The 16,807-nt window shown below is 41.8% G+C and overlaps 1 protein-coding gene across 1 annotated transcript in view; it reads right to left on the minus strand.

Moving 5' to 3' along the window:
* Positions 1–16,807, minus strand: part of prkci (protein kinase C, iota) — a 136,503-nt gene that overhangs the window by 63,795 nt on the left and 55,901 nt on the right. Inside the window, exon 3 of the mRNA XM_043702652.2 lies at positions 589–678. Coding sequence (XP_043558587.1) covers positions 589–678 — 90 coding nt within the window. The remainder of the gene's footprint in view (positions 1–588; positions 679–16,807) is intronic.

Raw genomic sequence — 16,807 nt, forward strand, 5'->3', positions numbered from 1 at the left:
CAGGAGCTGAAGAGATAGTAGCATAGTGGTAATAGAGATGCAAGCTAATACTGAGATCAAGGGTTCAAATCCACTACAATTGTGGAATTTAATTGCAATTAATAAAACTGGAATAGAAAGCTACTCTCTCCTACTCCTTAATGTCCTTTAGGGAAGGAAATCTGCCAGTGACTCCAATTCCACACAATGGACTCTTTCAACTGCCTAGCAAGCCACTCATTTGAAAGACAATTAGGACAGATAATCAATACTGGCCTTTCCAATGACATGCTCATTCATGCAAGAATTAAGAACTGTTACTATATACTAAGTGGATTAAGCTTTTGTTCACATGTATTGCTCTCTCAACCTCTCAAAACACAGGTCCAGCTGTTTGCCCACATCCAAAATAAATCAGCGTTCATAGATGATATTTCAAAATTAACAAGACTAAATTTGTAAATAAACATTTTATTTTACAACTAGTAAAAGCTATAAACTGTACCCAGAATATTTAAGTTCAATGAAGTACAGGTGGACAACTTTATAACTTTCAAAAATTTCAGTAATGATTCAAAATTTAAAGATTCTAAAAAGATTGTAACTCACCATGAATGATCAACTCAGAATCCTTATTCAGCTCATATAACCGAAATGCCTCCTCGAGCTCCAGCTGAGATGAGACAGTGCAAGGGTCACCTAATCAATAAATGAGAATACCAAAATGTATATCCTCAAAATATAATGCTATGACATTTAGCTTTGATGCAAACATATTTTCAGACATATTTCATACCAATTTCTAAGAAAAATCTTTACTTCTGGTGATTTTGTGAAAAAATTATTCACAGAAATGGAAATAACAATTAGTAGTTAGCCAGCTATCAAATACACAAGGATATGAAATTATTGGCCACTTTGTGGTATGTTACATCAAGTATGTTACACCTTTTGAAGCCCTCTTACAGCTACTTAAAAATTTACCAAAAGAATCAACATTCAATAACGATGATCAGAGATCTTAGAATTTCCTTTATTAGTTCTGTAGAATTGAAATGTTAGGTAGAACAAAAAACACAGCAATGCAGGAATGCTCTTTTTGACTGAAATTGTAGTAAACTACAATGTCAGTGCACAAAATTTGGTTGTTTCAAAGGAAAAATCAGTGAGACAGAGTATTTGTCGCTTCATATTGGCGTCTCCCTGGGAATAACTCGTGAAGGCATATAATTTTGGGTAAAGACTTAGGTCTAGTGTTGTAACAGCAATTTGGAGTCGAGAGGCACGAGAGTGCCCGAAATGTTGATTCTCCTCCTCCTTGGATGCTACCTGACCTGCTGTGCTTTTCCAGCACCACACACACAACTCTGATCTCCAGCATCTGCAGTCCTCACTTTCTTCTAGCAATTTGGAGTGGTGAACTGAGTGCCTCACAAGTAGGACAGTTTTGCAGCATAATGATCTGAAATGTAATGCTCTTCTATAATTCACGAACATCACCTCATGTGAAGTAAAAGGCATGAAGGGCAGTGGTAAAAAAAGTCTGGGTGGAATTTAACCCACTGGAGAAGGGCTATCAGCTAACTGCCACTGGGAACGGTGGCAACTTCTTGCAATACACATAGGCCTTGGGTTATTAAGGGAACCAGGCCACACGAGAGTTAGCAGAGGGTGGGTATTGCTATCTGGGTGAAGGCAAGAGAGGGTGAAAAGAAAAAGCCTCTCACAGTAGGTTTACCAATCAGGCACTGAACACCTCTAAACCAGAAACATCCATCATCTCACACCAGCTGTGTTTGTTTTTCTTGAGGCAAAGCCTCAATTAACATCTCGACAAGGAGGCATTCCATGAAGCAGTCACACCAACACCCTGGTGCCTGATGAAATGTTCCAACCAGCTTCCAGAAACAGATAATGAATTCCACCAGGTGTAGGAAATATGCTGATTAGTTGCTATCTGGTTGGATTTTGTTTTCTACTTCCCACGGTTTGGAAACAGCAAACAGTCATCACATCAACGACTCTACTTTTCTCTTAATGTGTCTTTAATATGGGATTGATATTTCCAGATAACATATCTACAGACTGTATTAATCCATCTCCTAATAGTAGAACATTTGTGGGCGGCACGGTGGCACAGTGGTTAGCACTGCTGCCTCACAGCGCCTGAGACCCGGGTTCAATTCCCGCCTCAGGCGACTGACTGTGTGGAGTTTGCACGTTCTCCCCGTGTCTGCGTGGGTTTCCTCCGGGTGCTCCGGTTTCCTCCCACAGTCCAAAGATGTGCAGGTTAATTGCCCGTAGTGTTAGGTAAGGGGTAAATGTAGGGGTATGGGTGGGTTTCGCTTCGGCGGGTCGGTGTGGACTTGTTGGGCCGAAGGGCCTGTTTCCACACTGTAATGTAATCTAATCTAAAATCTAATCTAACATAGAACATTACAGCGCAGCACAGGCCCTTCGGCCCTCGATGTTGCGCCAACCTGTCATAACAATCTGAAGCCCATCTAAACTACACTATTCCATGTACGTCCATATGCTTGACCAATGACGACTTAAATGTACTTAAAGTTGGCGAATCTGCTACCGTTCCAGGCAAAGCATCCCAAACCCTTACTACTCTGAGTAAAGAAACTACCTCTGACATCTGTCCTATATCTATCACCCCTCAATTTAAAGTTATGCCCCTTCATGCTCGCCGTCACCATTCTTGGAAAAAGGCTCTCCCTGTCCATCCTATCTAACCCTCTGATTATCTTATACGTCTCTATTAAGTCCCTCTCAACCTTCTTCTCTCCAATGAAAACAGCCTCAAGTCCCTCAGCCTTTCCTCATTAGACCTTCCCTCCATATCAGGCAACATCCTAGTAAATCTCCTCTGCACACTTTCCAAAGTTTCCACATCCTTCTTATAATGCGGTGACCAGAACTGTACGCAATATTCCAAATGCGGCCGCACCAGAGTTTTGTACAGCTGTAGCACAACCTAGTGGTTCTGGAACTCAATCCCTCTATTAATAAAAGCTAAAACACTGAATGCCTTCTTAACAACCCTGTCAACCTGGGTGGCAACTTTCAAGGATCTGTGTACCTGGATACCGAGATCTCTCTGCTCATCTACACTACCAAGAATCTTACCATAAGCCACTTTGCATTCCGGTTACTCTGACCAAAGTGAATCACCTCACACTTGTCCACATTAAACTCCATTTGCAGCCCAGCTCTGCAGCTTATCTATGTCTCTCTGTAACCTACAATATCCTTCGTCACTATCCACAACTCCACCGACCTTAGTGACGTCTGCAAATTTACTAACCCACCCTTCTACACTCTCATCCAGGTCGTTTATAAAAATGACAAACAGCAGTGGACCCAACACCAACCCTTGCAGTATACCACTAATAACTGGACTCCGGGATGAACATTTCCCATCAACCACCACCCCCTGTCTTCTTTCAGCAAGCCAATTACTGATCCAAACCCTATATCTCCCACAATCCCATTCCTCCACATTTTGTACAATAGTCTACTATGGGGAACCTTATCGAACACCTTGGTGAAATCCATATGCACCACATCAACCGGTTTACTCTCATCTACCTGTTTGGTCACCTTCTCAAAGAACTCAATAAGGTTTGTGAGGCACGACCTACCCTTCACAAAACCGTGCTGACTATCCCTAATCAAATTATTCTTTTCGAGATGATTATAAATCCTACCTCTTATAATATTTTCCAACACTTTACCAACAACTGAAGTTAAGGCTCACTGGTCTACAATTACCAGGGTTGTCTCTACTCCCCTTCTTGAACAGGAGAACCACATTTGCTATCCTCCAGTCTTCTGGCACTATTCCTGTAGACAATGACGATTTAAAGATCAATGCCAAAGGCTCGGCAATCTCCTCCCTGGCTTCCCAGAGGATCCTAGGATAAATCCCATCCGGCCCAGGGGACTTATCTATTTTCACACTCTGCAGGATTTCTAATACCTCTTCTTTGTGAACCTCAATCCCACCTAGTCTAGTAGTCTGTATTGCAGTATTCTCCTCGACAACATTGTCGTTTTCTAGAGTGAATACTGTCAAAAAATATTCATTTAGTGCTTCCCCGTCTCCTCTGACTCTACACACAATTTCCCACTACTATCCTCGATTGGCCCTAATCTTACTCTTGTCATTCTTTTATTCCTTAAATACCTATAGAAAGCCTTAGGGTTTACCCTGATCCTATCTGCCAAAAACTTCTCATGTCTCCTCCTGGCTCTTCTGAGCTCTCTCTTTAGGTTTTTCCTGGCTACCTTGTAACCCTGAAGCACCCTAACTGAGCCTTCACATCTCATCCTAACATAAGCCTTCTTCTTCCTCTTGAAGAGAGATTCCACTTCCTTCGTAAACCACAGCTCCCGCGCTCTACAGCTTCCTCCCTGCCTGACAGGTACATACTTATCTAGGACACACAGGAGCTTTTCCTTGAATAAGCTCCACATTTCTAATGTGCCCATCCCTGCAGTTTCCTTCCCCATCCTATGCTTCCTAAATCTTGCCTAATCGCATCGGAATTGCCTTTCCCCCAGCTGTAACTCTTGCCCAGTGGTATACACCTATCCCTTTCTATCACTAAAGTAAACATAACAGAATTGTGATCGCTATCACCAAAGTGCTCACCTACTTCCAAGTCTAACACCTGGCCAGGCTCATAACCCAGTAAAACAAAAGTTCCTTAGGTCACAACTCAGCTTCAAAATTCAAGGTACAACACGCAGTTGGTTACATAAAAATTCAACAGATGAGCAAGGTTTTTATTTCATCAGTGTATGTACTCATATGCTTTCACCATGGCTGTAACACATTCAATGCCCAAGCAGTTCTGTCACAGCCAAGGGAGGAATTGAAGCCAGTGTTAGTGTTACTGTGCATCATGAACTCAGCCATGAAGGGTTCACTTTCTCAACATCTTCCCTTGAGGCGTCAATCACGACCAGTATTCTCTCTCTCTAATATGAGAGCAACCCTGTGGTCTGATGGGACGATGGCAACTTTTACCTTCTGTCAAAATAACAGTGAGGCTAAACTCTTGTTGTTATTGAAGTTGCTCAACTCTAATTGTTATTGAAGTGCAAGTAACAGCAGCTTCAGGGGCAGCAGCTGTTTGACGAAAAACAGACAACAATGATTTACTGTGAGTGATATGCTCCATTGGGAGTTTCACAAAACAGCATTTTGTTGCCAACTTCCCATGCAAATATACTGACAAGCGTTAAATTGTTTAAATGAAGTGTTAATTACAGTTATAAAACACAACTACAGATGTTGGAGATTATTCATGAAGTTCAACTGGTCTGGCAGCATCTGTAGGGAGAAAGCAGAGTTAATGTTTTGAGCCCAGTGACTCTTAAGCAGAACATAGTTCTTCAGTTGGAGTCATAGAGTCAGATGTATGGCACGGAAATAGACCCTTTGGTGCAACTTGTCCATGCCAACCCAATATCCTAGCCTAATCTAGTCCCATTTGCCAGCATTTGGCTCAACTCCCTCCAAACCCTTCCTATTCATCCACGCATTCAGATGCCTTTTAAATGTTGTAATTGTACCAGCCTCCTCTGGCAGCTCATTCCATACATGCACCACCCTCTTCGTGAAAAAGTTGCCCCTTAGGTTCCCTCTCACCATAAACCTATGCTCTCTAGCTCTGGACTCCCCCACCCCAGGGAAAATATCCTATCCATGCCCAACATGATTTTATAAATCTCGTTAAGGTCACCCCTCAACCTCCAACACTGCAAGGAAAACAGCCCCAGCCTATTCAACCTCTCCCTAAGACTCAAATTCTCCAACGCTGGCAACATCCTTGTAAATCTTTTCTGAACTCTTTCAAGTTTCACAACCTCCTTCCGATTGTCAAGAGACCAGAATTCCACACAATATTCCAAAAGTGGTATAACCAATGTCCTGTACAGCCGCAACATGACCCCCGAACTCCTAGGATCAATGTTCTGACCAATAAAGGAACTATGATCCTGCACTCCAAGGTCTCTTTGTTCAGCAACACTCCCTAGGACCTTACGATTACGTGTATAAGTCCTGCTCTGATTTGCCTTTCCAAAATGCAGCACTCACATTTACCTAAATTAAACTCCATCTGCCACCACTCAGCCCACTGGCCCATCTGATCAACATCCCGTTGCTCTGAGGTAACATTCTTCACTGTCCACCACATCTCCAATTTTGTTGTCATCTGCAAACTTACTAACTATACTTCCTATGTTCAAATCCAAATCACTTATATAAATGACAAAAAGCAGTGGACCCAGGCATCAGTCTGAAAAGCAACCCTCCACCATCACAGACTACCTTCAAGCCAGTTCTGTATCCAAATGGCTCATTCTCCCTGTACTACATGAGGCCCAACCTTGCTAACCAGTCTTCCATGAGGAACCTTACAGAAGTCCATATAGATCATGTCCATTGCTCTGCCCTCATCAATCCTCTTTGTTACTTCTTCAAAAAACTCAATCAAGTTGATGAGACATTATTTCCCCACACACAAAGCCATGATGACCATCTCTAATCATTCCTTGCCTTTCCAAATACATGTAAATCCCATCCCTCAGGATTCCCTCCAACAACTTGCCCACCTCTGATATCAGGCTCACTGGTCTATAGTTCCCTGGCTTTTTCCTACCATTTTTCTTAAATAGTGGCACCACGTTAGCCAGCCTCTAGTCTTCCAGCACCTCACGTGTGACTATCCATGATACAAATATCTCAGCAAGGGACCCAACACTCATTTCCCTAGCTTTCCAGAGTTAGAGGGCGCACCTGATCAGATCCTGGGGATTTATCCACTTTAATGCGTTTCAAGACATCCAGCACCATCTTCTCTGGACATTTTTCAAGATGTCACCATCTATTTTCCCACATTCTATATTTTGCATGTTCTCCTCCACAGTAAACACTGTTGCAAAATACTCATTTAGTATCTCCCCTATCTCCTGCGGTTCCACACATAGGCTGCCTTGGGGCCCTATTCTATCCCTAGTTACCCTCTTGTCATTAATGTATTTATAAAAGCCCTTTGAATTTTCCTTAACCCTGTTTGCCAAAGCTATCTCATGTCCCCTTTTTGCCCTCCTGATTTCCCTCTTAGGTATACTCCTACTGCCTTTATACTCTTCTAAGGGTTCACTCAATCTATCCTGTCTTACCTGACGTATGCGCCCTTCTTTTTCTGAAGGAAACTCTCAATTTCTTTAGTCATCCAGCATTCCCTACACCTACCAGCCTTTCCTTTCACCCAAACAGAACATACTGTCTCTGGACTCTCGTTATCTCATTTCTGAAGGCTTCCCATTTTCCAACTGTCCCTTTTCCTGTGAATATCTGCCCCCAATCAGCTTTTGAATGTTCCTGCCTAATACCATCATAATTAGCCTTCCATCAATTTAGAACTTCAACTTTTATATCCGGTCTATCCTTTTCCATCTCTATTTTAAATCTAATAGAATTATGGTCGCTGGCCCCAAAGTGCTCCCCCACTGACACCTCAGTCACCTGCCCTGCCTTATTTCCTAGCTGTAGGTCAAGTTTTGCACTTTCTTGAATGGTTGAGCAGGCTCAAGGAGCGGATGGTCTAATCCTCTTTTTTTTCCTCGTGTTCTTGGTTTCTTATTGGCCATTTGGTTTTTAAGATACTTGACTTCAGGTTGACACTTACAGCACTTGAACTTGTAGAACTGTTGCTGGTTCTTAAAAAAGCTTTCACTTCAATCTCTTAACCACCTAATATTCTGCATCGACCATGTTCTCAAAATTTACAAAGAGGACTGCCCTGGTAGAGCCATCATTTCATCCTGTTCTTGCCCCACTGAACTTATTTCTTCCTATACTTCATTATTTTTTTCTGTCGCTCCCCACTCACAATCATAATGATTCAATTGGTTAATTCCAGTTCAATAATTTTCAGTTTGTTGGCCTGAGCCCACTCCTCCTCACCATTTTGTGCAATCACTCTATTCGCCCATTCCCCATCAGGATGGCCTGAATGCTCTCTGGTTCTTCCTTGAAATGGGGCCTGCAGACAATTTCCATCTCTATCACTCTCCTTAGCTTGACATCAGTAGCGGGGAAAATGCTGGAGTCCATTATAAAAGGTTTGATAGCAGAATACTTAGAAACAGTGATAGGACGGGCAGAAATGGCATCGATTCACAAAAGCTCAAGCTCAACAAATCTGCTGGAATTTTAAGGGCTTCGTGTGATATGGGCCAAATGCTGACAAATGAGACTAGACTGATTTAGGATATCTGATCAGCATGGATAAGTTTGACTGAAGTGTCTGTTTCCATGTTGTACAACTCTATGGCTCTAATACAATGGCCAAGTGTGAACTTGGCTGTGGTTTACTTGGACTGTCAGAGGCTTTTGATAAGGAGATTAACATAGAAAATTAGAGTGCACAGGATTTGGGGTGGTGTGTTGAAATTGACAGAGAACTCACTGACAGACAGGAAATAAAGGGCGGTAGTTAGCAACGAGTGAAAGAGTGTAGGGATCAGTCCTTGAACCACAGCTATTCACAACGTGTTTAATAATTGAGAAGAGGGAACCAAAGCGCAAGACAATAAATTATAGGCTGGTTAGCTTGATCACGATCATTGATAAGGTTTGAGATTGCAGAGTACTCCGAAATGCATAATTGAATCAGGCTTGGTCAAGGACAAATTGCAAAATCTGACAAAAACGTAAGAACGTTTTGTGGAAAAATTTTTCAAGATGGCAGCTGGTGACATGCGGAGGTCCGAAGGGGTCAGGGTTGGAATCACAACTATTCAGGTTAGACATTAATGACCTGGGCTAAGAAAGTGAGCACATCACTACTAAGTTTATAGATGACACAAAAATTGGTAGTGGGACAGATAGTATTGAGGGAGTGGGGAAGCTGCAGAAGGACAGGCTGGAGAATGGACAAGTGGTGGCAGATGGAGTATAATGTGGAAAATATGAGCAGTTTGGGGCTCCGTATAGGAAAGATGTGCTACTTTGAAAGTTTCAACCAAAACAGCTATAATAATTCCAACCAGAAATTTGAAATCGGTCTTATCATAATTTGAGAGCTTGATAATACACTTTCCCAGGCAAAAACATGTATCAGTAAGAAGATATTTCCAAATTAGCCAACATAAATAAATGTCAATTCAGATTATTGCAGTAGCAAGTTAGAGGGCTCAGATGAGCACACAATTGGGTTTGAAAATATCTCACACTAGGCTAGGCTCAAATCAGTGGTGAAGAAGGGCTTATGCCTGAAATGTTGATTCTCCTGCTCCTTGGATGCTGCCTGACCGGCTGCGCTTTCCCAGCAACACATGTTTCAGCACTGACTGTGTCATTCCATGTAGGAGAAATTGCAGCTAAGTGCAGAACAATCTCAGCATATTTCTAAACAGAATCCTAAATCCATTTTTGTAAACATTTAACTTCCCATTAAGATCTTCTTCATTCTTCCAATAAAAGGAAATGGTCAGGATAGCCAGGTTTTGAAGTAACCACATAGTGAGGATAGTATACAAATAGGTAATCATGACAGCTTATTTAAGCTGTGTTGCACATGTGCAAAATCCAAGAATCTGGGCAATTGTACAAGCTTTGTTTTGACCGAAGGTTAAATATAACTGATCATTTTACACTTCTGTAGACCCTTCAAAAGGTGTGGACTGTACTAGATTTTGCAACTATACTTCATTGCATCTATGAATATATAACAAGTAGGTGCAAAACAAAAATATACGTAGTTATCCGATATCACATGCTTAAATTTAATTTGGGAAATGTCACATGAATGAATTTTTAAAAAAATGTTATCAGCTTATCTTCACGTCAAACTATAAACAAATGATCACATTTGAAAAAGACAAACACAAAAAACATCATCATAGTCCGACAATAAATGACATGGATGAGTAAAGTGAATACCGTAGAGTCAGGTTTGCATTTGACACAAAAATAGGTGGAAAGACAAGTTGAGGATGGCACAATCTACACAGTGATACAGACAGCTTAAGCAAATAGACAAAACCTTGGTAGATGGAATACAACATAGAAAATATGATGTTTTCATTTTGGCAGAAGAACAGAAAAGCTGAACATTATTTAAACAGAGAAAAACTGGAGAAAACAACAGGACCAATGGATTTGGGAGTACTCATGCAGAAAGCATCCAAGTTTGGTGGGTAACGTGGGAAGGCAGATGGAATGCTGACGTTTATTTCAAAAAGGAATGGAGAATAAAAGTCAAGAGGATTTCTAAAACCATATAAGGCATTAGTCAGACCACAGCTGGAATAGGATGTACAGATTTGGGCCTCTTATTTCAGGAAAGATGTATTGGTATTGGAGGCAACTCTGCTTTCAATTCATTTGCCATTTCTCTTCTGAAAACCTAAATATATTACATCCACTTATTTCCCCTTATTTAAATTGCTTGTTACATCAAATTTACTGGAATTCTAGTAAATTTCAGATATGATTCCCATTCATGAAGCCATGCTGATATTGATTGATCATCGTGTATTTCCTAAAGCTTTGCTATTATAGGGCAACCTCGATTATCCTAACAATGGGTGTGGGGAGCATTTTGTTCAGATAATCAAACGTTCGGATACTACAGTTTCCCCAAGCATTGGGACCTTGAGATCTTGTTTGGATAATCCAAAATTTGGATAATCGATGTTCGAATAACCCAGGTTGTTCTGTACATTCAATATTTTCTTAATAACATATATTTAGCTAATTGACTTATAATTATCTGTTTGTTGTCTTTCCTCTGGGACTTAAGGACTCCTAGAAGATTATTACCAGTGCATTCATTATCTCTTCCTTAATATTCCACAATGAATCCTATTAGGTCCAAGGGATTATCAGTGTTTAGCCCTATTTATTTTTCCCTAGCATTACTCTTCTGGCGACAGTTATTCTTTTGCGCCTTGAATATTTAGCAAGCTTGGAATGCTATCAGTATCTCTTGTGAAGACTAATGCCAGGTATTTATTCAACTATTTTACTATTTCCTGCTTCTCAATTCTTCAGCTGCCTTATTCTGTAAGGAACCTGCGTTCACTTTGGTTTTCTCTTCCATTTTCTATGTTTAAAGCAGCTCTTGTTGTCTGCCTTCATACTATTTGAACCATTACCCTCTAATATTACTTCCTCCCTTGTTTTGGTAGTCACTGGTTAGCTTTTAAAATGCTCCCAAATCTTCTGGCTTAGCAAATCTCAAATTGGACAAAAAGAAAATTAAAACTTGTTTAAGAGGTGTTAGGACACCTCTTTAGACCAGATGGGACTTGATCCCAGGCCTCCTGACCCAGAAGCATGGACATTCATCTTAAACGCAAGTGTCAACACCCTTATTTTTAAATTGCATTCCTGGCTCTAGACACCTCAACCAGGGAAAACATCTTATCTGCATCAATGCTGTTCAACCCTTTAAATATTTTGTGGATTTCAATGGAATCACTCCTCGTTTTTTTTTAAATCCAATAGGATACTGGCCTAATTTACCCAAACTCTCTTCCCATCATCCCAAGAAAAGGTCTAGGACACGGTGGTACAGTGGTTAGCACTGCTGCCTCACAGCGCCAGAGACCCGGGTTCAATTCCCGCCTCAGGCAACTGTCTGTGTTGAGTTTGCACATTCTCCCCGTGTCTGCGTGGGTTTCCTCTGGCTGCTCTGGTTTCCTGCCACAGTCCAAAAATGTGCAGGTTAGGTGAATTCGCCAAGCTAAATTGCCTGTAGTGTTAGGATGAAGGGGTAAATGTAGAGGAATGGGTCTGGGTGGGTTGCTCTTTGGAGGGTCGGTATGGACTTGTTGAGCCAAAGGGCCTGTTTCCACACTGTAAGTAATCTAATCTAGAAAGTAGTAATATCCTTCCAAAAGTAAGGAGACCAAAACTACACAATGCTTCAGAGATGGTCTACCCAAGCTCCTATACATTTGGAGCAAGACTTCACTACTCCTGTACTCAAATCCTCTTGTAATAAAAGTTAATGCCCCATTAGCCTTCCTAATAGCTTGCTAAACCTGCATGTTAGTCTTCAGTGATTTATTGCCCAGGACACCGATGTCCCTTTTTATACTTGCAGCTTCCAGCTTTATCATTTCAGAAATTCTCTGCACGTTTGTTCCTTCTATCAAAGTGGATAATGTCAGTTTTCCACATTATATATTCTACCTGCCCTATTTATTTCAACTATTTTTGACCTGAGGGCCCATCTCTAAGCCCTATCATGACATCATATCCCACATGCTTTAGTTTCGCTAAGTAATGTGTGGGGAACCTGACCAAGCCTCTGAAAATGGCCACGCGGGGAGGGGTGGGGGGGGTGAAGCAGTGACCATACTATAACAGATTTCACCCTGTTTAGGGAGGGAGGGAAGCCTGAACATTTTAGGCTGGTTAGCCTCTTGTTGGTAAAGAGCGAGATTTTAAAGTACTGAGAAGTGCCGAGTCAGCACGGCTTTGTCAAAGGGGAGGTCATGCCTAACAAATCAATTAGAATTCTTTGAGGAGGTAATGAGCAAATGAGACAAAGGAGAACCTGTGGATGTCATCTATTTGGATTTCCGAAAGGCCTTTGACAAGGCTGCCAAATAGAATAAGAACCCATAGTGTTAGGGGCAAGGTACTGGCATGGACAGAGGATTAGCTGCCTGACAGAAGGCAGAGAGTGAGGATAAAAAAAGGTCTTTTTCAGAATGGCAGCTGGTGACTAGTGGAGTTCCACAGGGGTTAGTGTTGAGACCACAGCTATTCACTTAGGACTTAGAACTAGGAGTTAGGAGCTCTAGTTCAGGATTCTCTTAAGGTTAACATGCAGGTTCAGTTGGCAGTTAGCATTAATTTCAGTAATGTCAGCATTAATTTCAAAAGGGCTAGAATTTAAAAGGAGGGATGTACTGCTGAGGCTGTACAAGGTTCTGGTCAGATTACACAGTGTATTGAGAAAGGTTTTGGGCCCTGTATCTAAAGATGGACATGGCGAACTTTGTCGAGGTCCAGAGGAAGTTCACAAGAATAATCCTGGGAATGAAGTGCATGTAATATGAGGACTCTGGCTCTGCACTTAGTAGAGATAGAAGAATGAGGGGGAGATGTCATTGAACCTGACAGAAGATTTAGAGGCCCAGAGAGTTAGGATGTAGATAAAAAGGGTTCCACCGGTAGGAAAGATTGGGATCCAAGGGCACAGCCTCAGAGTGAAGGATGACTCTTTTGAATGGAGATAATGAGAAATTTCTTCAGCCAGAGGGTGGGAAACCTGTGGAACTCATTGCCATGAAAGACAGTAAAGGTCAAGTCACCCGAATGTATTAAGACATAGATAGATAGATAGGTTCTTGATTGGTAAGGGGTTCAAATGTTACAGGGTGAAGACAGGAGAAAGGGGTTGGGAAACGCATGAATGATCAACTGGCAAAGCAGACTGGATTGACCAAGTGGCCAAATTCTGCTCCCAAAGTATGATAGCCTATCTTTAATACACTTATTAAGTAACTTAGGATTTTTTTTTTTAAATTTTACATGCCATTATTCTTTTATGTTCATTTTTACTTTCCTGATTTCCTTTTGAAGTTTCCTCTTGTAGATTCTGTATTTTTCTTGGGTTTCTGCTGGTTTGAGCCCATGGTATTTCCATAAGGTTCGCTTTTTCCTCTTAGAGTCATAGAGATGTTCAGCATGGAAACAGGCCTTTCAGTCCAACTCATCCACGCCGACCAGATATCCCAATCCAATCTAGTCCCACCTGCCCGCACCCGGCCCATATCCCTCCAAACCCTTCCTATTCATACACCCATCCAGATGCCTTTTAAATGTTGCAATTGTACCAGCCTCCACCACTTCCTGTGGCAGCTTATCCCATACATGTACCACCCTCTGCGTGAAAAAGTAACCCCTTAGGTCTCTTTTATATCTTTCCCCTCTCACCCTAAACCTATGCCCTCTAGTTCTGGACTCCCCGACCCCAGGGAAAAGACTTTGCCTATCTACACTATCCCTGCCCCTCATAATTTTCTATAAGGTCACCCCTCAGCCTCTGACGCTCCAGGAAAAACAGCCCCAGCCTGTTCAGCCTCTCCCTATAGCTCAAATCCCCCATCCTGGCAACATCCTTGTCAATCTTTTCTGAACCCTTTCAAGTTTCACAACATCTTTCCGATAGGAAGGAGACCAGAATTGCACGCAATATTCCAAAAGTGGCCTAACCAATGTCCTGTACAGCCGCAACATGACCTCCCAACTCCTGTACTCAATACTTTGACCAATGAAAGAAAGCATACCAAACACCTTCTTCACTATCCTATCTGCCTGCAACTCCACTTTCAATGAGTTATGAACCTGCACTCCAAAGTCCCTTTGTTCAGCAACGCTCCCTAGGACCTTACCATTAAGTGTATAAGTTCTGCTTAAATTTGCTTTCCCAAAATGCAGCACCTCGCATTTATGTGAATTAAACTCCATCTGCCATTTCTCAGCCCATTGGCCCAGCCGGACAAGATCCCGTTGTAATCCCGTTGTGATTTATCAGACATAAAGTCTATATCTTCCATATCCTTTTCCACAGTAAATACTGATGAAAAATATGCATTTAGTATCTCCCCCATTTTCTGTGGCTCCACACAAAGGCTGCCTTGCTGATCTTTGATGGGCCCTATTCTGTCCCTAGTTACCTTTTTGTCCTTAACGTATTTGTAAAAACCCTTTGGATTCTCCTTAATTCTATTTGCCAAAGCTATCTCATGTCCCCTTTTTGCTCTGAATTCCCTTTTAAGTATATTCCTACTGCCTTTTTGACTCTTCTAAGGATTCACTCGATCTGTCATGTCTATACCTTAAATATGCTTCCTTCTTTTTCTGAACCAAACCCTCAATTTCTTTAATCATCCGGCATTCCCTGTACTTACCAGCCTTTCCTTTCACCCTAACAGGAACATATTGTGTCTGGACTCTCGTTATCTCATTTCTGAAGGCTTTCCATTTCCAGCCGTCCCTTTACCTGCGAACATCTGTCCCCAATCAGCTTTTGACAGTTCTTGCCTAATTCCGTCAAAATTGGCCTTTCTCCAATTTAGAACTTCAACTTTTAGATCTGGTCTATCCTTTTCCATCACTATTTTAAATCTAATAGAATTAAGGCCCCAAAGTGCTCCCCCACTGACACCTCAGTCACCTGCCCTGCCTTATTTCCCAAGAGTAGGTCAAGTTTTGCACCTTCTCCAGTAGGTATATCCACATACTGAATCAGAAAATTTTCTTATACACACTTAACAAATTCCTCTCCATCTAAACCCTTAACACTATGGCAGTCCCAGTCTATGCATGGAAAGTTAAAATCCCCTACCATAACCACCCTATTATTTTTACAGATAACTGAGATCTCCTTACAAGTTTGTTTCTCAAATTCATGCTGACTATTAGGAGGTCTATAATACAATCCCAATAAGGTGATCATCTCTTTCTTATTTCTCAGTTCCACCCGAATAAACTTCCCTGGATGTATTTCCAGGAATATCCTCCCTCAGCACAGCTGTAATGCTATCCCTTACCAAAAACACCACTCCCCTTCTTCTCTTGCCTCCCTTTCTATCCTTCCTGTAGCATTTGTATCCTGGAACATTAAGCTGCCAGTCCTGTCCATCCCTGAGCCATGTTTCTGAAATTGCCATGATATCCCAGTCCCATGTTCCTAACCATGCCCTGAGTTCATCAGTCTTCCCTTGTTAGGCCTCTTGCATTGAAATAAATGCAGTTTAATTTATCAGTACTACCTTGTCCCTGCCTGTCCTGACTGTTTGACTCACTTCTATTCTCAACTGTACCAGTCTCAGATTGACCTCTTTCCTCACTATCTCCCTGGGTCCCACACCCCCACCCTTGAGAGTTTAAATCCTACCAAGCAGCTCAAGCAAATTTCCATGCCAGTATATTGGTCCCCTTCCAATTTAGGTGCAATCCATCCTTCTTGTACAGGTCATTTCTACCCCAAAAGAGATTCCAATGATCCAAAAATGTGAATCCTTCGCACATACACCAGCTCCTCAGCCATACATTCATCTTCTCTATCCTCCTATTCCTGCCCTCACTAGCTTGTAGCACCAGGAGTAATCCAGATATTACTACTCTCGAGGACCTCCTTTTCAAATTCCTGCCTAACTCTGTGATCTCCCTTCAGAATCTCATCCTTTTCCCTTCCTATGTCGTTGGTTCCAATGTGAACAATGACCTCTTGCTGGCCCCTCTCTCCCCCATGAGAACATTCTGCACCCTGAGACATCCTCGATCCTGGCACCAGGGAAGCAACACACCATTCTGATTTTTCGCTGCTGCCCACAAATGTCTGTCTGTACCCCTCTTTGCATTAGAACCAGTCTCAATACCAGAAACCTGGCTGTTCATGCTACATTCTCCTGAGAATCTCTTACCTTTCTTGGAGTTAACCCATCTATGTGACTGTATCTGATACTTTCTTCCCTTCCTATAACTGCCATCCATCACACACTGTTGCTGTTGCAAATTCCTCATTGCTTCTAACTGTCTCTCCATTCAATCTGATAACATTCACAACCAACAGCATTTATGGCAGATATAATCTGCAGTAACCTTTAAACTCTCTTCAAACTCCCACCTCTGACAAGAAGTTTATATATCACTCAACTAAAGGCCATTTTTCCTCCTTCACAATCTACAGACCCGTCTTATTCCTCTACAAACACTGCCCCAGGTTAAATTAATAGTAATGGCTTATATTTTAAGTTTAATCAAGAGACATAT

The sequence above is a fragment of the Chiloscyllium plagiosum genome, unplaced genomic scaffold (assembly GCF_037043375.1).
Source record: "Chiloscyllium plagiosum isolate Xiang-an unplaced genomic scaffold, Cpla_swu_hap1 HiC_scaffold_13, whole genome shotgun sequence".
Lineage (NCBI taxonomy): Eukaryota > Metazoa > Chordata > Chondrichthyes > Orectolobiformes > Hemiscylliidae > Chiloscyllium > Chiloscyllium plagiosum.